The 23,051-nt window shown below is 43.7% G+C and overlaps 1 protein-coding gene across 2 annotated transcripts in view; it reads left to right on the plus strand.

The window, feature by feature from the left end:
- The window catches only part of MAP3K8 (mitogen-activated protein kinase kinase kinase 8), a 41,366-nt gene extending 19,038 nt beyond the window's left edge, over nt 1–22,328 (plus strand). For both annotated transcript variants that reach the window (XM_073581714.1, XM_073581712.1), the window contains exons 3-8: nt 560–727; nt 3,965–4,226; nt 9,302–9,408; nt 15,117–15,269; nt 15,832–16,075; nt 20,858–22,328. In XM_073581714.1, the coding sequence (XP_073437815.1) occupies nt 560–727; nt 3,965–4,226; nt 9,302–9,408; nt 15,117–15,269; nt 15,832–16,075; nt 20,858–20,991 (1,068 nt within the window). In that variant the 3' untranslated portion in view covers nt 20,992–22,328. The remainder of the gene's footprint in view (nt 1–559; nt 728–3,964; nt 4,227–9,301; nt 9,409–15,116; nt 15,270–15,831; nt 16,076–20,857) is intronic.
- The last annotated feature ends 723 nt before the right edge of the window (nt 22,329–23,051 follow it).

Raw genomic sequence — 23,051 nt, forward strand, 5'->3', positions numbered from 1 at the left:
TGGTTGTTCCTTCCCGGGGAAAGACCTGGCTAGTCATTGTTTGCGTTGAGAAACATGTGATGGTGTCTCCGCGGCTGTTGATCTACATGCTTTTGCATATTTCCCATAAGGGATGGGGGCATTGCTCTAGATCACTGCGTTGAGAAACATGTGATGGTGTCTCCGCAGTGTTGGATGTTGATCTCCATGAGGTCACTCATCCTTATGTTCATATACATCTGACATCAGGGCACAGATTAAAGAGGTGGTCTAGGATTAAGCAAACGTGGCTGCTTTCATGGCCTCACCAGTACATGGGATGTGTCTGTAATTGCAGCTTGACTGTGTTGATGGGAATGTGGCTATGCTGCAATACCGCACATCACCTGTAGGCAGCTGTGGCACAGTTTTGGAAGAAAGCAATGTTCTGATTTTGTATAACTCCTTTAACTACTGTTAGTAGTTAGCATTAGCGCCATTTTGGCTACTGTGAGTAGTGACCCCTACATCCACTGACATGGTAGATATCATTTACTCATTGATATATGATGTGGATTAAGTTTTCTTTTTTTGTTTCCAGATGCTTACAATAAGAAATGGACGATATCAGAAGGACACCGATGTGCTATTGTTTCCATGGAAGATGACCTATAAAAGCATCGGTTCCGAATTCATTCCTAGAGGAGCCTTTGGTAAAGTTCATCTGGCGCAGGATGTACAGACAAGGAAAAGAATGGCGTGTAAACTGGTATGTAATACCGAGGGAACCCTGTAATAACCTTGATCCATCCATCATTAGACACTTTATAATGCACAGGTGGGATCTGGCAGGTGAACTGGCCAACCATGTAATTCATGGACACTTTGGTTCCACCAGAAGATTTCTCCCTTCTGCCTCAAAAAGGGTAATGAGTGGAGAATCCACTGTTTGTAGCGTCCTCATAACAAATGTGGAGACATGTTATCCCTTGGAGACAAACCCTTTATTTTCATAGGAAGCCTTAAAAATCAGTTAATTTTAGTGATATGTGACCATGCAGGAGAAGCCATCTCCATAGTTGGTTGAGACCAAGTTTCTCACAACCCTAACTTTTATTATATCCTTTAGAATATTTTTTTGGTACAATCTCTTCAAGTTTAATTTAAGGGGTAGTCCAACTAATAAAAAATGTATTCAAAAGAATGAATGAAGCAATTCTTATCCTCACTGATCCCGCATAGCCTCCCGGTCCCTGCTGGCCTCCATATTCTGTTCCTGTCTGGATACACTTGAACTGTTCAAAAGACTCCGCTCCACCAATCACTTACTGAGACGCGTCACCGCGACAGCCACTGATGGGTTGAGCGAGCGTTTCTGGGGTGTGTCAAAAGTAGAGACCGGCGAGGTCTGGGTGACCGAATAAGAAGGAGCAGTGGGGATTGGTGATGGGGAGTGCTTTTTCATATACCGTAACTTTTTTTTTTTTTTATACCCGTTTGAAAAAAAAAATCTGCTTTTAGCAAAGTCTACCACTGTCTGTGTGAGCACTCGGGCAGGAGCTGATCGAATCTCCCGGAGAGATTTGAAGCTATTGATGGGGGGTCTCAGGACCAGGACCCACATCAATCTGCTTCCAATTAAAAGGGCGGTAATAGTCATGTAACATAAAGAATAGGAAGGTTTAGTTATTCTTTAACCACCAATCCTAGTAACAAAACAAACGCCACATTGTTGGCAAACCCGCTCTCCGTTGCTGTTGCCTAAGGCTATTTGTTCCGGATAACATTGCTCCCACATAGTGGAATTTTTTGTTGTTTTTATGATATTTTTGGACCTTTTTATTAGTTACTAAAATTAAACTTTTCAGACTGTTCAACTGTGAAGCGTTTCTAAAATAAGATCCTATCGGATTCTTCATGCGTCATGCACAATTCTTTCCTCTGTGTGAATAGGATAATCATTGTTCCTTTTGTTCGCTGTACAGGGAAGTTTAGATGTTACTATATGTTCCATGACGCGCTCCAATCCCAATTTTATAACCATAAATCAATTTTAATTACTTCTGTGCCCACATATTCTGTAGTGCTGTACTGGGGCCAATTCATAGGAAGATGTGTTCTACTGATATGTTTCTGGGTTGCGGGTATCAAACCCCTTTTTTTTTTTTTTTTTTCTTTTTAATAGAACATCTCATTCACACGTAAGTATTTTGCTTCAACTTGTATGCCAAAAATAGGAGTTTCTCCAAAATACAGAACAGGTGTCAATCTTACAATTATAGTTTTTCTCTGCGAGTTCCACTCCTGGCTTTGGCATACAAATACTGATGCAAAATACTGACGAGTGAATGAGGCCTTGGGGTGATCAAGCCCTTCCTCCAGTAGAGACCCAGGAACCGGCAGAATTACTGTGTATATATACTTGCGTATAAGCAGAGATTTTCAGCCCATTTTTTGGGCTGAAAGTTCCCCTCTCTGCTTATACGCGAGTCATATACCGGAGGTCGGCGGGGGAGCAGGGTGTCAGAGACCATACTCTCCCCTCCTGGCACGTCTCTGCAGCCCCTGCTTCTCCGTAGGTCGTCTTCTTCCTGCTTTCAGTGGTCACGTGGTACCGCTCATTAAACTCATGAATATGCGCTTATTCAAGAGTTTAATGAGCGGTACCACGTGACCGCTGAACGCAGGAAGAAGACGATCGAGGGAGAAGCAGGAGCTGCAGAGAAGACCGTGTGCCAGGAGGGGATGAGTATGACGGGGGCAGAGCAATATTCACCTGTCCCCGTTCCATCGCCGTGCAACGCTGTGTCTCCGGGTCCTCCTGCTGTGACGTTCAGCAGAGGGCGCGATGACGTAGTCAGTGCGCGCCCTCTGCTGAACGTCATTGCAGAGACCCGGGAGATACAGCGATGGACGGCAATGGAACGGGGACCAGTAAATATCGCCAGTGCCGGTGGCTCAGGACACCGGTACCTGGTCCCCAGCGACAGAGAGGTGAGTTTGTGGTTTTTTTTTTTTTTTATATTTTTTTTATATTATTTATTTTTTTTATTGCAGCAGCAGCAGCAAATAAGGGGTATTTATGGAGCATCTTCTTGGGCCAGAATTATCCCTTGTGCAGCAGCAATATATGGGGGGTATTTATGGAGCATCTTATGGAGCAGCATTAACCCTTGTGCAGCAGCATATGGGGGTTATTTATGGAGCATCTTATGGGGCAGCATATGGGGGGTATTTATGGAGCATCTTGGGGGGCCGGCATTAACCCTTGTGCAGCAGCATATGGGGGGTGTTTATGGAGCATCTTCTCTGGCCAGCATTAACCCTTGTGCCGCAGCATATGGGGGGTTTTATCTATGGAGCATCTTCTTGGACCACCATTAACCCTTGTGCAGCACCACTCTCGGCTTATACATGAGTCAATAAGTTTTCCCAGTTTTTTGTGGCAAAATTAGGGGGGGTCGGCTTATACACGAGTATATACGGTATGTAGGAATGCCGCTCTGGGGTGAGATTTATGTATACATTGGAGGAGAACATGCCTGAATTTGCCTATTATGGCATAGTTGCCAATAATCCTAAAATTGGCAGAGGCTCGGTTACAGATTTTTATATATGGGCCTGAAGGTTCAAGTTACATTTCTGCCAAAAGAAGAGACCAAGGATGGCTGAAGAGAATGACTTAATACAAGAGGATGACTCAAATTTCTATATTTCTAGAGCATTTTAGGGGGGAATTTATGGGCAATGCTGTGTAAAGGCTGCTTTTTTTCAATCCTAGGCAGTGGTGGGATATTCTTTAGTTGGGCTACCACTTTATATGTAAATTGTGGCACTCCTATTACTCCGGGACCCTCTCTGATCCTAAGAATGAAGGGACTGCTCTGCTGGTTAGGTACTGTGGCTGCTTCAGTTTTTCTATCCAGAAGCTGACCCCTTTAATTTCAAGCAAAACTCAATACTTTTTATTTAGTAGCATATTTATTTTTTTGTGTCTTTATTCCAGATCCCGGTGGAGCAGTTCAAACCAGCAGAGGTGGAGTTTCAGGTTCAGTTCCAGCACGAGAATATTGCCGAGTTGTATGGAGCCATCCTATCCGAGAACATGGTTCACCTATACATGGAGGCCGGAGACGGAGGATCTGTGCTAGAAAAACTGGAGAGCTGTGGGCCCCTGCGGGAATTCGAAATTATCTGGGTCACCAAGCATATTTTAAAGGGTCTTGATTTCCTTCATTCTAAAAATGTGATCCACCATGACATAAAACGTAAGTTATCAGAATAAATTCTTTATATTACTTGTATTGACACCATTAACCCCTTCCCGACATTAGACGTACTATCCCGTCCACGGTACCCGGGCCCCTATGACCGTGGATGGGATAGTACGTCTAAGCGATCAGAGGCGTCGTCCCCCCCCCCCCCCCCCCCCCTCCCGTAGGGTTGATTATCACAGCTGACACCTGGCACACTAAGATCAAACACGATCACAGTGTACCGGGGGTTTAGGGAAGCATCGGAAGGGAGGGGGCTCCCTCCATGCTTACCTGCAACCCCCACAGCAGCGCAATGTGCAGCGCTGCTGCGGGGGTCTCCTTCCCTGCAGGTCCCCGGATCCAATATGGCGGGGGCCTGCAGCGAGCTGGCTTCCTCACTGCCTGCAAAGCACAGGCATGAGGAAGTCTGCTTCAATGCCTGTGACAGATCGCTGATCTGTCACATGACAGTGATGTCCCCCCTGGACAGTATAATAAAGTTAAAAAAAGTGTAAAAATAATCGCTAAATAAATTAAAAAAAAAAGAAAAAATTCCCTAATAAATTCATTTTTTTAAAATATTAAAAAAACAATAAAAGTACACATATTAGGTATCGCCGCGTCCGTAGCGACCCGCCCTATAAAACTGTCCCATTAGTTAACCCCTTTAGCAAACCCCTTAAAAAAATTAAAATAAAAAGCAAAGCAAAAAACAATGATTTATTATCATACCGCCGAACAAAAAGTGAAATAATGCGCGATCAAAAAGACGCATATAAATAGCCATGGTACCACAGAAAACGTCATCTTGTCCCGCAAAAAATGAGCCGCCACACAGCATCATCAGCGAAAAAATTAAAAAGTTAGCTCGCAGAATAAAGCGATGCAAAAATAATTATTTTTTGTATAAAATTATTTTCATTGCATAAAACCGACAAAACATAAAAAAAGACATAAATGAGGTATCGCTGTAACCGTACTGACCCGAAGAATAAAACCGCTTTATCAATTTTACTGCACGCGGAACGGTGTAAACGCACCACCCCAAAAGAAATTCATGAAATGCTGGTTTTTGTTCATTCTGCGTCACAAAAATCGGGATAAAAAGCTATCAAAAAATGTCACGTGCCCGAAAATGGTACCAATAAAAACGTCAACTCGTCCCACAAAAAATAAGATCTCACATGACTCTGTGGGTCAAAATATGGAAAAATTATAGCTCTCCATATGTGGTGATGCAAAAACTATTTTTACAATAAAAAGTGTCTTTTAGCGTGTGACAGCTGCCAAGCATAAAAACCACCATAAATAGTAAATTAAACCCCCCGTTATCACCCCCTTAGTTAGGTAAAAATAATAAAATTAAAAATGTTTTTATTTCCATTTTTATATTAGGGTTAGGGCTGAGATTAGGGTTAGGGGTGTGTTGGGGTTCGGGTTGGAGTTAGAATTGGGGGTTTCCACTGTTTGGGCACATCAGGTGCTCTCCAAATGCAACATGGCTTCTGATCTCAATTTCAGCCAATTCTGCATTGAAAAAGTCAAATGGTGCTCCTTCCCTTCCAAGCTCTGCCATGTGCCCAAACAGTGTTTTACCCCCAGATATGGTGTATCAGCCTACTCAGGTTAAATTGCAAAACAACTTTTGGGGTCCAATTTCTCCTGTTACCCTTAGGAAAATAAAAAATTGGGGGCAAAATATCATTTTTGTTGGAAAAAATATGATTGTTTTTATTTTCACGCCTGGGCGTTATAAACTTCTGTGAAGCACTTGGGGATTCAAAGTACTCACCACACATCTAGATAATTTCCGTGGGGGGTCTAGTGTCCAAAATGTGGTCACTTGTGGGGAGTTTCAACAGTTTAGGCACATCAGAGGCTCTCCAAACGCGACATGACACCCGCAGACCATGCCATCAAAGTCTGCATTCCAAAACGTCACTACTTCCCTTCCGAGACCCGATGTGTGTCCATACAGTGGTCCCCCCCCCCCACATATGTGGTATCGGCTTACTCAAGACAAATTGGACAACAACTTTTGGGGTCCAATTTCTCCTGTTACCCTTGGGGAAAATAAAAAAATTGGGGACTAAAAGATCATGTTTGTGGAAAAAATGATTTTTTTATTTTCACGCCCGGGCATTATAAACTTCTGTGAAGCACTGGGGGGGGGTTCAATGTGCTCACCACACATCTAGATAAGTTCCTTAGGGGGTCTAATTTCCAAAATGTGGTCACTTGTGGGGAGTTTCAACAGTTTAGGCACATCAGAGGCTCTCCAAACGCGACATGACACCCGCAGACCATTCCATCAAAGTCTGCATTCCAAAACTTCCCCTCCGAGCCCCGACGTGTGCCCATACAGTAGTTTTCTCCCACATATGGGTTGTAAGCCTACTCGGGACAAATTGGACAACAACTTTTGGGGTCCTGTTACCCTTGGGAAAATAAAAATTTGGGGTGATAAGATCATTTTTGTGGAAAAAAAGTGTTTTTTTTTTTTTTTTTTTTTAATTTTACGACTGTACGTTATAAAGTTCTGTGAAGCCCTGGGAGGTTCAAAGTTCTCACCACACATCTAGATAAGTTCCTTTGGGGGGTCTAGTTTCCAAAGTAGTGTAATTTGGGGGGTTTCCACTGTTTTGGCACATCAGGGGCTTTCCAAACGCAACATGGTGTCCAATCTCAATTCCAGCCAAAAAAGTCAAATGGCGCTGCTTCCCTTCCGAGCTCTGCCATGCGCCCAAATAGTCGTTTACCCCCACATGTGGGGTATCGGCGTACTCAGGACAAATTGCACAATAACTTTTAGGGTCCTGTTACCCTTGGGAAAATAAAAATTGGGGGTGAAAAGAATTTTTGTGGAAAAAATGATTTTTTTAATTGTACGGGTTCAAAGTTCTTACCACACATCTAGATAAGTTCCTTGGGGGGGGTTTAGTTTCCAAAATGGGGTCACTTGTGGGGGTTTCCACTGTTTAGGTACATCAGGGGCTCTCCAAACGTGACATGGCGTCCGATCTGAATTCCAGCCAATTTGGCATTGAAAAAGTCAAACGGCGCTCCTTCCCTCCTGAGGTCTGCCATGCGCCAAAACAGTGGTTCCCCCCCACATATCAGGTATCAGCGTACTCAGGACAAATTGCACAATAACTTTTGCAGCCAAATTTCTCCTGTTACACTTGGTAAAATAAAAAAAATTGGACCTGAAGTAATTTTTTTTTTTTGTGAAAAAAAAGTTAAATGTTCATATTTTTTTTTTTTTTTTTTTAAACATTCAAAAAATTTCTGAAGCACCTGAAGGGTTAATAAACTTCTTAAATGTGGTTTTGAGCACCTTTAGGGGTGCAGTTTTTAGAATGGTGTCACTTTTGGGTATTTTCTATCATATAGACCCCTCAAAGTGACTTCAAATGTGATGTGATGGTGTTGCAAAAATGAGAAATCGCTGATCAACTTTTAAAATTTTGGTTCCAAAATTGTGCTGATGTAAAGTAAACATGTGGGAAATGTTACTTAAGTTTTTTGTGTGCCATAGCTCTGTGATTTAAGGGCATAAAAATTCAAAGTTGGAAAATTGCGAAATTTTCGCCAAATTTCCGTTTTTTTTTTTTTACAAATAAACGCAAGTTATTTGAATGAAATTTTACCACTAACATGAAGTACAATATGTCACGAGAAAACAATGGTTAGCTTTATGCATAGATACAATTTACATTCATGTATTTTATTTTTTTGGGGTACGTGTCCACGATCTGGAATTGCTGCGGTTTTGACGCTGTGTATTTATGCAGCATCAAAAACTCAGTGGCCAGATGTTACAGCATAGAGAATGGGATTTCTAGCGCCTCTCCTTAGTTGTCCTCGCTGTGTGTTTTGCGTCATTGTCATTCTGGAAGACCCAGCCATGGACCCATCTTCAATGCTCTTACTGAGGGAAGGAGGTTGTTGGCCAAAATCTCGAGACACATGACCCCATCCATTCTCCCGTCAATACGATGCAGTCGTCCTGTTGCCTTTGCAGAAATGCATCCCCAAAGCATGATGTTTCCCTCACCATACTTCATGGTTGGGATGGTGTTCTTGGGGTTGTATTCCTCCTTCTTCTTCCTCCAAACACTGAGTGTCGTTGATGCCAAAAAGTTCTATTTTGGTCTCATCTGACCACATGACCTTCTCCCATGCCTCCTCTGGATCATCCAGATGATCATTGGAAAACTTTAAACAGGCCTGGACATGTGCTGGGCGGGAGTAGGGTGACTTTGTGTGCGTTGCAGGATTTTAATCCATGACTGTGTAGTGTTACTAATGGTAATGTGTGAAACTGTGGTCCCAGCTCTCTTCAGGTCATTGACCAGGATCTCCTGTGTAGGTTAGGAATCAGCCCAGAACTTTCTCAGAATCATCCTTGCCCCACAAGGTGAGATTTTGCATGGTGCCTCAGACCGAGGAAGATTGACAGTCATCTTGTGTTTCTTCTCTTTTCTAATAATTGTGCCAACAGTTGTTGCCTTCTCACCAAGCTGCTTACCTATTGTCCTGTAGCCCATTCCAGCCTTGTGCAGGTCTACTATTTTGTCCCTGGTGTCCTTAGACAGCTCTTTGGACTTGGCCATGGTGACGAGGTTGGAATGTGATTGTGTGGACAGGGGTCTTTTTATACTGATAACGAGTTCAGACAGGTGCAATTAATACAGGTAATGAGTGCAGAGTGGAAGGGCTTCTTAAAAAAAAAAAAACTAACAGGTCTGTGAGAACCAGAATTCTTGCTGGTTGATAGGTGATGAAATACTTATCATACAATAAAATTCAATTTAATTATTTAAAAATCATACAATGTGATTTTCAGTTGTTTTATTTTTAGATTCTGTCTCACAGGTGAAGCTTAGATACGATAAACATTACAGACCTCTCCATTCTTTGTAGGTGGGAAAATGTGCAAAATCAGCAGCATATCAAATACTTATTTTCCTCACCGTGTGTGTTTGTGTATATTATATATGCCATCAACTTTTGGGTGATCGTATACATACACAATAGTATCTAAATCTAACTTCCACCTAAAACTCCTCTTTCTTCCCTTCCAGCCAGCAACATTGTGTTCATGTCGACCAAAGCTGTCCTGGTGGATTTTGGCCTCAGCATTCAGATGACTGGTGATCTGTATTACCCAAAAGACCTGAGGGGAACGGAGGTAATTATCTCTGGGTGATGCCTGAGAAAATACCGGATAGTCATCAGATGTGTGGGCCGGGGCACTGCTGTATACCTAAAAGATGGGAAATCATATTAAGCATGGAAGGAAGGAATACTAGGTGCTTCTCACAGCTCCAGGTTCCGACTTTCCTCCTTCCACTTTTGGGTTTAGTCTGGTTTAGGTCACTTTCATACGTCCGTTTATTTCCGGTACCAGAAAAACCAGTACTGGAGATGTCCGTGTGTGGCAACCGTGTGCCGCATCAGTAGCACACCGACAGCCGCCGGGGAAGAAGCGCTACAGTAAGCGCTGTTCCCCGGCAGCTGGTGCTGAAGCTGGCTCTCCTCATTCTCCCCTGCTCTGCTGGCCATCAGAGGAGAATGATGAGTGTTATAATAAAGTCAGAAAGACAGCAGGTGGGGGCTGTGGAATACCCCGATCATTCGCACCTACTGTTATTAGCGGCAGTAGATGTCGGATGATGGGGGTAAGAGTCCCAAAAGCCACCACCTGCTGTCGTTCGGACTTTAACATAGCGCTCATCATTCTCCTCTGATCACGCAGATTGCCGGCACAGCAGGAGAGAATGATGACAGCCGTCTTCAGCACCTGTCGCCGGCAAACAGCGATTACTGTAGAGCTTCTTCCCCGGTGCCGATGCGTGTCACATGGAGGACTTCAATGTGTGTTCTCCATGTGCACGTGTGATGGACGTTTTGACGTCTGTGCTGATGGCAAAAAATGGACATGTCAGCGTGTTTTGACATGTGCACATACCCATTCATTTCAATGGTTCTATGTGAGTATGTGTCTCCGGTACGTGTGAAAACTGTCACCACATGTACTGGAGACATGGACATATGAAAGAGCCCTTACATGCATTGTGATATGCACAGCAGCAGAAAAAGTACCAAAAAAATGATTATATTTTGCTCTCCAGATTGAAGACTTGATATTAGGATAGAACATATACACAGGATAGAATTCTGTCTATTACAGGATGGAATGTATCCTCCCTTATACAGACCAAGAATAGAGTACATCAATCAGGGGAGTGAAGACAGGGGCAGACGACATGCCAATGCCAAGATGATATTTGGCAGACAGTTGTATCTTCTGACCCCCCCCCCCCCCCCCCCCATGCCCAATATAGCTTTTTATATACGTTATATTACTGACCTCCTTACATTGCATACCAAATTACAACATTTATTAAAGTTTAAAGCTACATTTATGTAAATCTGTCAGTAAGGTAATCCCGTCCCCAAATGCCTATATGGGCAGACTGGTTTTTGAAGGCTAAATCTATTGTCACCTTTTTATATCTACTACTTGTTGCTAACTTCCCCAAAAGTCAGCATTTTAATTGATATGCAAAAATGACATTAAGAGCTCTTGGCGTGAGAGAGCACTTCCCACCTCTACTTCATCAGGACTTATCTCCGTGCAGAAACAGCCTCTTAACTCTGTGATTGCTCACTGCCTATGTGATGACAGGTGCCAGACAATGAAACCAGGCAGTGAACAATCAATCAGGCTGAAGAGGCTCATACTGGGCGAGGAAAACCACTTTGGGAGACAACCCCTCGGGAAGTGCTTTGCCACACCTGGAGCACTTAACGCCACATTTACATTTGAATAAAAGTGCTAATATCTTGCGAATGCAGTAACAGATGGAAGATATAACCATGTCCATGGATTTAGTTTTCATAGATCTGCATGGCCATGTATGTGGTTTAGGTGGAGGAGTTGATCTTGCTGACACATTCATGTCATGTGTCGCTGACTTTGCATGCTCCGACGCTGAGCTCGCATCTTTCCCCGCACATGACCATTGATTTAATCTTAATCTCTGATACCGGGATTTAACAGGCAGAAGTCGGAAGCTCCTGATTGCAGGGCACCATGACAGCTGGGGATGCGTTGATGACCCCCATGCCTGTCATTGCGATACTACTGTGAGCGCCACCTCGTGGCCGTCGTTCATAGAAAATTTTGGTTTCTTTCACAGGCAATTGGATGATCGCAGCTTGAAGTCTTCTAAGGGGAATATTAAATAAAGTAAAAAAAAAAAAATTTTGAAAAATATCAAAATGTAAAAAAAACACACGTTCAAATCACTCCCCTTTTGCCCCACTGAATATAAAAACATAATAAAAAAATACAATTTGTATCACTGCATTCAGAAATGTCCGATCTTTCAAAATCTAAAATCAGATCAATAAAAACAAAAAAAGAAAAGAAAGCAAGAATTTGTTTTTTACTGATGCAACATTGCAATAAGAGGCAATCGAAACATTGTATTTACCCCAAAATGGTATCCATAAAGTCATCATCTAAGGGCACAAAAAATAAGCGATCACACAGCCACAGATGCTGAAAAAATGGAGACACTACAGGTCTCGGAAAATGGGCACAAATACAAAAACTTTTTATACGAATCTTGTAATTTTTTTTCACCACTTACATAATAAACTACACGTGTTTGGTAACGGCGTACTCGTACTGACCTGGGGAATCATACTGCCAGGTCAGTTTTACCATGTAGTGAACATATTAGCAAAAAATCCTAAAAGCAATTGTGGAATTGCACTTTTTTTTTTTTTTTTTGCAATTTCACAACACTTGTAATTTTTTTTTTTTTTCCTGTTTTTCAGTACACTAAATCAATGGTGTCATTCAAAAGTACAACTCGTCCTGCAAAAAACAAGCCCTCTTATAGCTACAGTCATGGCCGAAAGTATTTGCACCCGTGAAATGTTTTCAGAAAATGAAGTATTTCTCCCAGAAAATTGTTGCAATTACACTTGATTTGTTATGCACATGTTTATTTCCTTTTGTGTGTACTGGAACAACACAAAAAAACACTGACCTTTCTGTACAATCCATACATCTTGTCACTGGTTGAGACTCGCCAGCAACACAGGCCTATACTTGGTCAGCTTCTGACAGTCTGACTAGCATATCAGAGGTGTTTCCTTTCCACCTCTACACTCGGGCAACTATGGAGCAGCTCAGCTGACCTTTTATATTGGCTGCCAGACCTAAACTGGCGATATGGGAACGGCCAGTCCCCACCTAACTCTCCCAGCTGCTCCTAAAATCTGGGCCCAAAATCTAGGCCCATTATACAAATTTGTCAGCACTATTAGGCTATGTGTCCACGTTGCAGAAATGCTGCGGAAATTTCCACAGCTCCCTGCCTCCCTCCATGAAGCGCTCACTTTACGCATGGTGGGCATAGCCACATGCGTAAAGTGAGCGTTTCAATGCAATCGTACGGCGGCGGAATCGCCGCGATTCCACAGAAATAATGAACATGCTGCGGATTTTACAGATATGTGATTCCACAGCGGTAAAATACGCAGCATTGACACAGCAACTGCAGAATCCCATAGGTTTGTGAGTCGCCCTCCCAGGGCTTTGGGGTACTCGGTACCGGGCCGGTGTCGGCGGGATGTGTCACAGCAGCGGCGACCCGGTCCGTGGCCCTGGGCGCCCAATCAATGGGGGAAATTGGATGGTAGAATGTAGTGAATGGAATAGTTTGTGACGCCACCTGTGGTGTTCGGCAAGTGAGATGTTAGGCCAACGCTGCATGCAGATCCTCTGGGGCTGGTGGTGTGTTGCACCAAAGATGGTGAAGCTCCACACAGGAGGAGCTGTAGCCCCAGGGCAGTGTAGATGTAGGGGAAGAGGAAAGGCACAAGCGGTGTAGAAGCTGGTACCCAGATGTAGCGGTGCTGGGTGCATTGGCGCAAGAATGAATGGAGGACACCAGGGCTTGTAGTTCCAAAGCTTTACTCACAGTCTGTAGTACACACAGGTGCCTGCCTCCGTGCCGTGTCCTCCGGGTCAGGGACTCAGTCAACCTCCAGGCAAAATGGAATGCTTCCTTCCAACGCTCTGCCAACATGTACCTTTCTGAACATCTTCTCTTATAGCGCCCTTAAGTGTGAAGATCTCCTAGTACTGAGTTACACTGGAGTTACTCCTGACAGATGTTCCCATGAACCTTCCTTGTATGGCAGACAGCTGTAACCTGCTTCGGGGACTCCTTACTCCGGAGTCCCGGCTCACTATCCAAGTTGCTGTTGTGCCCCAAGTCTTAGATGGGAGTAGTGCATTTACAGCCCACTACTCCACCGGTGTCTGCTGCAGAACCATTAGTGTCCATACAACCTCGGGGACCGGGCCCCGGCCTTGCGCTTAGAACTTCTAGGCAGGGTTCTTCCTCTAACCCATGTCCTCTGTGTTCCCTTTTACTCCTACGTTCTGTACTTGTCTTTCTTTCTTATGGAAGCTCAGGCTTCAGTTCAATGTCTTTCTCCTTCTTTCCTTTCCCGTGTCAGCAGACCCAGGTCACTGAGGCAGCTGCAGCACCTCCTTCCTCCATCCCTCTCTCAGGGATCTTCTTTCCTCACTCCTCTCAGTGGCTTCCTCTCTCAGACTGACCTACTGACTGACTGACCTGTAATCCTAAACATTCCCGCTCTTTTATGTATTCTCAACTCCACCCGCCTCCCAGCACGTTTCGTGTTCCAAGCAGGGAGCCACCAAAGGTGCTCTGCTACACTCCAAGCAGGGAGCCGCAATGTGACTTTGCTGAGCTACTCTGTTGTGTGGGGTGCGAGTGTTGGAGCGTGGTCAGGAGCCTCCAACTTGCCTGGATGGTGGGGCACCACACCTCAGGAGGAGGTGCAGTACCTCTGTGGCGACTGAGCCTCAGGGGTGCCACAATTGCATGGGGATGCGTTTTATTGGCAGTTTTTATGCGTTTCCACTGCGGCAAAAACACGGCGGAAACACATAAAAAACGCAACGTGGGCACACAGCCTTGGTGCTGGAGCCTTCTCTCCAAGTGTTACATCATCGAGGCTAGACACCTCGGTAACACACATGCATATGCTCCATCCAGCACTTGTCCCCAGCTGCCATTTTGCAGCATTTAGGCTAGTTTCACACTAGCGCTTTTGAGCGCAGCGATGGCCTGCGCACGGCCGCAGCTAAGCCCCGCCTCCTGCCGCGCCTCCGCCGGTAGCTCCGCCTACCGGCGCATGACGCTGCATGCGTCCTGCGTCCCCCATCTTTATCACTGGGGGCGCAGGCCGTGCGCAGTATGCGTTTGGCGGCGCATGCGCCTTTTTGACGGTGCGCTGACCTGCGCCAAACGCAACCTGCTGCAGTTTGGTTGTGCTCGGCGCACCGTCAAAGAGGCGTATGCGCCGCCAAACGCATACTGTGCATGGCCTGCGCCCCCAGTGATAGTGGACGCATGCAGCGTCATGCGCCGGTAGGCAGAGCTACCGGAGGAGGCGCGGCAGGGGCGGGGCTTAGCGGCGGCGGTGCGCAGGCCGTTGCTTCGCTCAAAAGCGCTAGTGTGAAACTAGCCTTACAAAGTTACAATTTTTTTTTTTTGTACTTTACGTATAGTGCAAGTTAGAAAATGATTATATTTTTAATTTAATGCTCTTCATATACCGTAAGTTAAATTAAGGCTGTTCCTGTGTCACATATTTTGCAATTTGTTTGTGGTCGTTCTGCATAAGACATTAAATGATTTTGAGTAATGTGGTTAGATGGTGGGGGGGTGTGTGTGTGTGTGTGTGTGTGTGTGTGTGTGTGTGTGTGTGTACATACAGTGTATGTGTGTGTATATAATATATATATGCAGTAGATATTTATCAGCCATTTGTTTCTTGCAGTTTTACATGAGCCCTGAAGTCGTTCTCTGCAGAGGACATTCAACTAAAGCTGATATTTATAGTATGGGCGCTACAATCATTCACATGCAGACAGGAAATCCTCCCTGGGTGAAGCGATATCCGCGATCAGCATACCCCTCTTATCTGTATATTGTAAGTTATTTTTTGCTTCAATTAATATTTAATGAGTTTTTCAAAAACGTTTACTTTTCTAAGTTTTTAGTTTTTGTTTTTTTATTAATAATGTTCCATTGTAAACTTAGCCTAATTTCTGCTGTTGTACAATTGTGAGAGGAGATTGCTGAGTTTGGATTTAAAATAGTCTGTAAAGCGCTGTGAAATAAATGGCGCTATGTGAGTAGAATAAGTATTGTTGGTCAGATTTGGGGCATATACTCCAAGCCATAGTTTCATTCACATGTTCCATTCCAATGCGGAGATCCAGGAACGCACACAGACAGAAGAGGGTCCCAAATATACGGGCCCTCATCATAATGCACGATGCTACCTGTTTTTGGAGGTTCTCTGTTCGCCCTGTAGAGATCACTCAGTCTTTTCATGCAAGCTGCTGCTGCAAAAATTCTTTGCTTGGAAAATGTTTTGTAACCTTTTGAATTGTGCAAAATACTATGTATATGTTTATAGAAACACAAAAAATCCTAAAATACATCCTGGAGGTGAAATCTAATTTCTAATATTCAATATTTTAATCCAGATACACAAACAAGCTCCCCCATTAGAGGACATTGCGGAAGACTGCAGTCCCGTCATGCGAGACTTTTTGACGTCAGTGCTGGATAAGAATCCAACTCAGCGACCTACTGCGGCAAACCTACTGAAACACGAGGCCCTGAACCCAGCCCCCGAGGACCAGCCTCGCTGCCAGAGCCTGGACACAGCACTGCTGGAAAGGAAGAGATTGCTGAAAAAGGAGGTTGAGCTCCCTGAAAACATTGCAGGTACAAAATGTCACTATTTTTCTTTCTGCATTGTGTCTGTAAATATCCACACATTAGTTCTTCTAGCCCTTCCGGTTCCAAGATTGATGAAGTGGAAACACGTTTTGGGTTGTGCTTCCTAGGAAAGGAGGAATAACTGCAAAACAAAATTTTGCAAAATGTTTGACTTTTCCAAATGGCTCCCAACCAATAACCCTTGTCCATGATAATCTGTGGTTTTCACTTGTACTCATGATATTCTATGGGGCAGTGCACCTGTCCGTTTTTTTTTTTTTTTTTTTTTTTTTGTTTCATCGGACTGAGTGGGCCAAGGGAAAAAAACTAGAGACCTGTCCCGATTTTGATCTGAGTGGTGGATCAATGCAAGTTTATGGGTTAGAGAAAAACATCGGACCACGCTCTGAATGCTGTCTGATTTTCATGGACTGTCACATAGGAGAAGGTTGAGAAACTTTTTTTTTTCCTCTCCACGTCCAAGTAAAACCGATGCCGCTCTGATCACAATAATCGGATGGAGAGAAAATGGTCGCGTGACCCCGCCCTAAAGGAGATGGGGATAGAAATTGATATTAATTTGTATGTCGATTTTTTTTTTTTTTTTTTTTTTTTTTTTTTTTTTCCAGAAAATTCTTGATTTTTTTTTTTTTTTTTTTTTTTAAATCACTTGTCATCTATGTGCAATTGGTTTTTAGAAATCAATAATTTACCAGACTGTTTCCTGTTTTATAGAATTGCAATGTATCTGTAAAAAATAAAATGGCTGCTATATGGATGCTGTGCATGGATCTTTTTTTTTTTTTTTATTTTTTTTCTGCACACCCATAGACTTGAATAGGCGATATGGAAGAAATTGGTGGATGCTGCCATTTTTTTTTCACCTTCAGATTCAGACAGTGGGATAAAACACTCACCTGAATAATCGATAGAGTGAATCCAGCTCTTGATTCCTTAGAAATTCATCTTTTATTGGAGTAAAATAGTTTATTTAAAATGCAAATTCATAATTACAGCATCGTGTCACCAACATCCCCAGGGATGCATAAGCAAACGCGTTTCGAGCTTGAAGGCTCTTATTCATTGAATATTCTTTAAGCTCGAAACGCGTCTGATTATGTATCCTTGGGGATGTTGGTGACACGATGCTGTAATTATCAAGCTGGATTTTAAATAGACTATTTTACTCCAATAAAAGATGAATTTCTAAGGAACCAAGAGCTGGATTCCCTCTGCTATCGATTACTAATCCTGCTGCACTGCAGATCTTCCGTGCTCGCGCTCCTGGATGTTGGAGGGGTGAGCTGACCGTTTATTATTCACCTGAATAGCCCAATTCACTAACATTGGTCCTAGTGCTGGCCCTGTTGTGTCCCATTTTTTTTTTACGGGCAGTACTAGGACCAAAATAACACCTGTGTGAGCATCGCCTCAACTTGTGCCATCAAAATAGGTCACATCACTTACAGGGGTAGAAAAGATATTTGTATATTTCCTGGGGACTCGTCCTTGATCTTTCCCACCAGAAACTAAATTTTCCACTTTTATATTAAGTCTTTGTAACCGAAATGGAGAACTGCTCCCCTGAGTGGATTTTGTGAAGCCTGAAAAGAGGAACTTGCAGGCACAACTTCCTCTATCTATTCTTATCAGGCGCATGTCTGACAGATTCACATGTAGTATTACTGGAAGCTCTGAGGGAAGTAAAGAATGATTGTATCAGATACAACAGAAATAAATTGTTTTGTTTTTTATAACCATCATAGTGTGATACAAAGCCAATTTTTTCTGAAAATGTTGGTTATGCTGCTGGTAACTCCCATATCAAGACATTGCAGAAATCCTTGTCTTTGTTTGCACCTGAGGATTTCACTTCCTTGTAGAAAGTCTTTGTGGGGTGAGAGAGTCTAGGGCTAGAGTTATAGAACCAGTCTTCTCTCATGCAAGAAAATCTGTTTGATTATGCTGATTGCACTCTGAGCCTCCCCTCTCTGCCATGTTTGCACCATAAACCTCTCTGCCATGTTTGCAGCAGGAGCTCCCCCCCCTGCTATGTTTGCAGCAGAGCCTGCCCCCCTCTACCCTGTTTGCGGCAGGAGCCTCCCCACCTGCCATGTTTGCACCATGAGCTTCCCCTTTCTGCCACGTGTGCAGCGGGAGCCTCCCCTCTCTGCCATGCTTGCGGTGGGAGCCTCTCCTGCTCTCTGCCATGTTTGCGGCGGGAGCCTCCCCCGCTTTCTGCCATGTTTGCAGCAGAGCCTCCCACTCCTCTCTGCCATGTTTGTGGCAGGAGCCTCCCCTCCCTTATTGCCATGTTGACAGCAGGAACCTCTCCCCCCTCTCTGCCATGTTTGCCACATGAGCTTCCCCTCTCTCTGCCATGCGTGCGGCAGGAGCCTCCCCTCTCTCTGCCATGCGTGCGGTTGGAGCCTCCCCTCTCTCTGCCATGCGTGCGGTTGGAGCCTCCCCTCTCTCTACCATACTTGCGGCGGGAGCCTCCCCTCTCTCTGCCATGCGTGCGGTGGGAGTCTCCCCTCTCTCTGCCATACTTGTGGCGGGAGCCTCCCCTCTCTCTACCATGCTTGCGGTGGCAGCCTCCCCCCTCTCTGCCATGCTTGCAGCAGGACAAACGATGCTAGATCTCTTCCCAAGGGACAAGGTTTCAGCCTTTCAGCAGCTGAAGGCAGATATGATTGGCAGGAGATTAACTCCTGCATTCTCTCTTGGATTATCCTCTATTGCTAGCTTCGGTGGTCAGCATGTTCCCACATGTATGTGATTTGAATCAGGGGCGGACACTGACATCTTGGGGCACCTATGCAAGAAATGTGTCTGGGCCCCCTTCCTAATATAGCCACACATACGTGTGTGTATATATATTACATAGTCTCCTTTATTATGTATATTGCCATCCCCTATTATACAATGCCCTCTCTTATGTACAGTACCGTCCCTTACATATCGGATTATATAGAGCCCTGTTTTTTATTACGCACCGTCCTCTCTTAGCTGTATAATGCAATGATGGCTGATGGCGCATGGGAAAGCTTCTTATCTGCTTGAGGAGCTGATGGACTGGTCGTTTGATCACCGGCTCCTCCATCAGCAGTCTTTTTATATCTAAAAAGAGAGGGGACTGTGTAATAAAAGAGGGCGCTGTGAATAACGAAATTAACAAGAATACACTATGTAAGAGACAGCACTATACATAACAGCAGAGGAAGCTATATAATAAGGGATGGCACCATATAGAACTAGAGAGGATGGTACGTAATAAGGGACGTGTTATACATAACAAAAGAAGAATTTATGTAACTAAGGATGGGATGGTGTTATATACAGAATTAGTGAGTACACTATATGCTAAGGGACTGTGTTAGACATAATAAGCGATGATAATGTCTTCCTCCACTTCCCCCTGTTCCAAAGTCCATTATAAGTCCCCCTTCCTCCCATCCCAATCCCCCACACCTCTCATTGTCCTCTCCCCCACCTCATCATTTCCCTCTTCACCACCTCCATCATTGCCCATTTCACCACTCTCATAATTGCTTTTTCCACCACCATCATCATTGCACTCTCCCCCACCACCATCATCATTGCACTCTCCCCCACCACCTTCATCATTGCACTCTCCCCCACCACCTTCATCATTGCCTTCTCCTCCACCACCTCCTTCAGTGCCTTCTCCTCTACCACCCCTATCATTGCCTCCTTCTCCATCACTCTTCAGTGTCTTTTCCACTACCACCAACATTGCCATCTCCCCCACCCCCATCATTGCTCTTTCCACCACTTCCATCATTTCCTCCTCTCCCACCATCCCCATCATTGCTTTCTCCCCATCACCCGCATCATTGCCTTCTCCTCCACCTACACACACAAAGACACAAAACCGCAACATTCACCTGTCTGCACATTCTCCCACAGCGATACACATGCACGCACACCCACACACACCACCACTCATCTCTACACCCACACACACCACCACTCATCTCTACACCCACACAATCACCACTCATCTCTACACACACACGCATACATATATGTACAGGCAGCACCTCTCACCTGTCCGCACTGCAGGCACTCCCGCAGCATCACCGGCGCCCGCACTTCCTCTCTGCCACAGCCGGCCACTGAATGATGACGTCATCCAGCGGTGCTGCTGCAAATGTGAGAGGAAGCGCTGGCACCAGGCAGGACGGGTTGCTGTAGCTCTGCCTCTATTTTCTCTTGTAGGCAGCGGAGCTGCAGGGATCGCTTCCTGCCTGCTGCACATGATGGCAATTTGGCCAGGGGCCCCCCGGAGCCTCGGGGCCGGATACAAAGGCCAGATTGCCCTCAATATTAGACGCCCTGCAGGGGCCCCCTCTAGCTCTGGGACCTGGTACAGCTGCACATGCGGTATATCAGCCCATGATTTGTATACTGGCGGTCATGTGCTAACTATATATTTTTCTTGCTTCTCTCAATCTTCTACTGAAAGCAGCAGATGAGCAGTAAATTGGTTGGTGACTGCAATTATGCAAATCATAGTTGTGGCTACATGATGAGCCCTAAAGCCGGCAATAGAGGGGAGTCCGGGCTGTGCAGTGCACACTGTCATGATTTTGCAATCCTCTGTCACTGGAGTGATTGGAGAAATTTTCGCTCAGCCTGGAAAACCCCATACGTTGCAGTAACACCTTCATTGCCAGATTATAGCTCAACTTTAATCATTATGGATAAAGTTTCATCTGTTTCTGTTGAGCCCCATTTTTACTTTCGACCCTTTTTTTTGTATAGATTCTTCTTTGTACACAAGCGAGGAGTCAGAGCTGCAGAGAAGACAGCGATCTCTGTCCATTGACCTGGGCGCTCTTGCTGGATATTTTAACCTTGTGCGCGGGCCTCCTACTGCGGACTATGAATGTCAGTAAATAAAGGAGAAAAATGACTGATCTCTGAAGGAAATGAAGGAACGTCGATTACATTCTGCATTGATATTTTGTATTAAACTTAAGAATGGCTGCTTTGTGTCGAAGGGGTAAAAGTGTGAAATCAGAATATAGGAAAAATAAACTGAGTCTGTACCCAACACTTTACTACTTTTGCACAATATCTATTCCTTTACATGCGGCTTGGCGCACATCTGCACCAGAATTTCCAACATTAACGGATTAAAACGGATCCCACTTTAACGACAGTTCTTATGTGTTTTTGCTGTTGCCTATAAGAAGCTTTATTCTGCAGTCATGTGTAAAAAGAAAAAAAAAAAAAGTTGAGCACCAGCAAGAGGAGGTAGAAATGTTTTTGTTTTGTTTTTTTTGAAATGTGAAGTAAAATAAAAGAAATACTAATAAGCTATTAAAAAAAAAAAAAGAATCAATATGTCTAACGCAAAGTGTGGGCTGAATTCTCAAAAATTGGCCGTGCATTAAATATGTTTGGAAATGTTTTTTTTCTTAAAAAAAAATAAAAATAGGAGTCTGGTTTTACTAAAACGGTCCAATATATATCACACGGTTTGATTATATTGGTGCATTTTCTATTTTTAAGGTCCCTATACACATTTGCGGTCTGGGCGGACCTTTAGCTAATCTAATGCCACAATTCTGGCCATGTAATGGGTCCCTTCTATGAATAAAAAAAATAAATAAATAAATGAATTATAAGATTCCTTGAAGATCAGAAATATGTGAAATATCTATGTCATAGTTTTTTGTTTTTTTTTAATTTAAAGTAAAATAGTAAAGCACAAATGGAGGCGATCTAAAGCCAACTGATGACACAAAAAACAACTATTAAAACGTCAGTGTGAACGGAGCCTAAATTACTCACTTAATAATCATGTATATGAGAACACATCCATTATCCTCAGCACTGCTTGTATTATGATGTATATTTTTGTGTTTTTTCTGCTGTATGTATAAAAACTGGTTGCGAAAAAACGTATGATTGTAGAACAGGAGCAGGTTCCGAAATATAATATATCACATTTCACACGTAACATTTATGTCTCAGTGTGCATGTAGTACATCCTCACGGATGATGGTGGATGGCGATGATCTGGGCTGCGTTGATCGCATCTCTGACATGTAGAAGGGTAATACCGCTAACTGATGGGAAAGAAGTCAGACCGTGATCAGACACTGTGGAAAGTGAGATCATACTGTGTATGACGAATATGAAAAGCGTTCCATTCGTTTTAGAGTGTAATATATTAAGTTAACGTGTGTATTGGACTGTAAAAAATTAATAAACTTCTGATGAGCAATATTGTGTGTGGCTTAATACCATTGGTAATAATACATAAACACATTATTTAAATATGGATCCCAGAGAGGCTTTCAGGAAGTATTGGAAGTTCCAGCCCATATAGTGCTGGCAGAATGCTGCTGAAGAAGAACCATCCACTCAAAAGAAGTTGATGGTTAGTTAGAAAGGATGAGAATCTGATAGTTCCTGGACATAGTAGACTGTTGTGTGCACCAAAAGCAATTTTAATTAGAAGAGGAGACCAGCAGGCTTTCCTATAGTGTTTTTTTTTTTCTCTTTTTGTTAAAGGATTCAGTCCACTTTCAAGGCCGGGATCACACGCGAGGAATACGGCCGAGTCTCCAATACATGGAGCCGCATGCTCGGCTCCTGAGTGCCAGGTATTAGCATGCGAGACTCGGCCATATTCCTCGCATGTGTGATCCCGGCCTTACACTTCCCAAAAGGGCGATTTTTTTTTTTTTTTTTTTTTTTTTTTTTTTTTTTTTTTTTCTTCAGTTTTTGCTCTTATACTTTTTCTTCCCCTTTTTCCAAGCACCATAACTTTTTATTTACTTTTCCGTCAATTGAAACCGTATGAGGGATTGTTTTTTGCGAGGCGAGTTGCAGGTTGAATAACTTTAATTTATTTTAACCTACCATGTGCTGGAAAATGGGACATAAGGTCCAAGGGCAGTGAAATCGTGAAAGAATTGCAATTCCAACATTTATTTTTCCAGTT

The sequence above is a fragment of the Dendrobates tinctorius genome, unplaced genomic scaffold (assembly GCF_039654945.1).
Source record: "Dendrobates tinctorius isolate UK_male_01 unplaced genomic scaffold, ASM3965494v1 ptg000070l, whole genome shotgun sequence".
NCBI classification, from domain to species: Eukaryota; Metazoa; Chordata; class Amphibia; order Anura; family Dendrobatidae; genus Dendrobates; species Dendrobates tinctorius.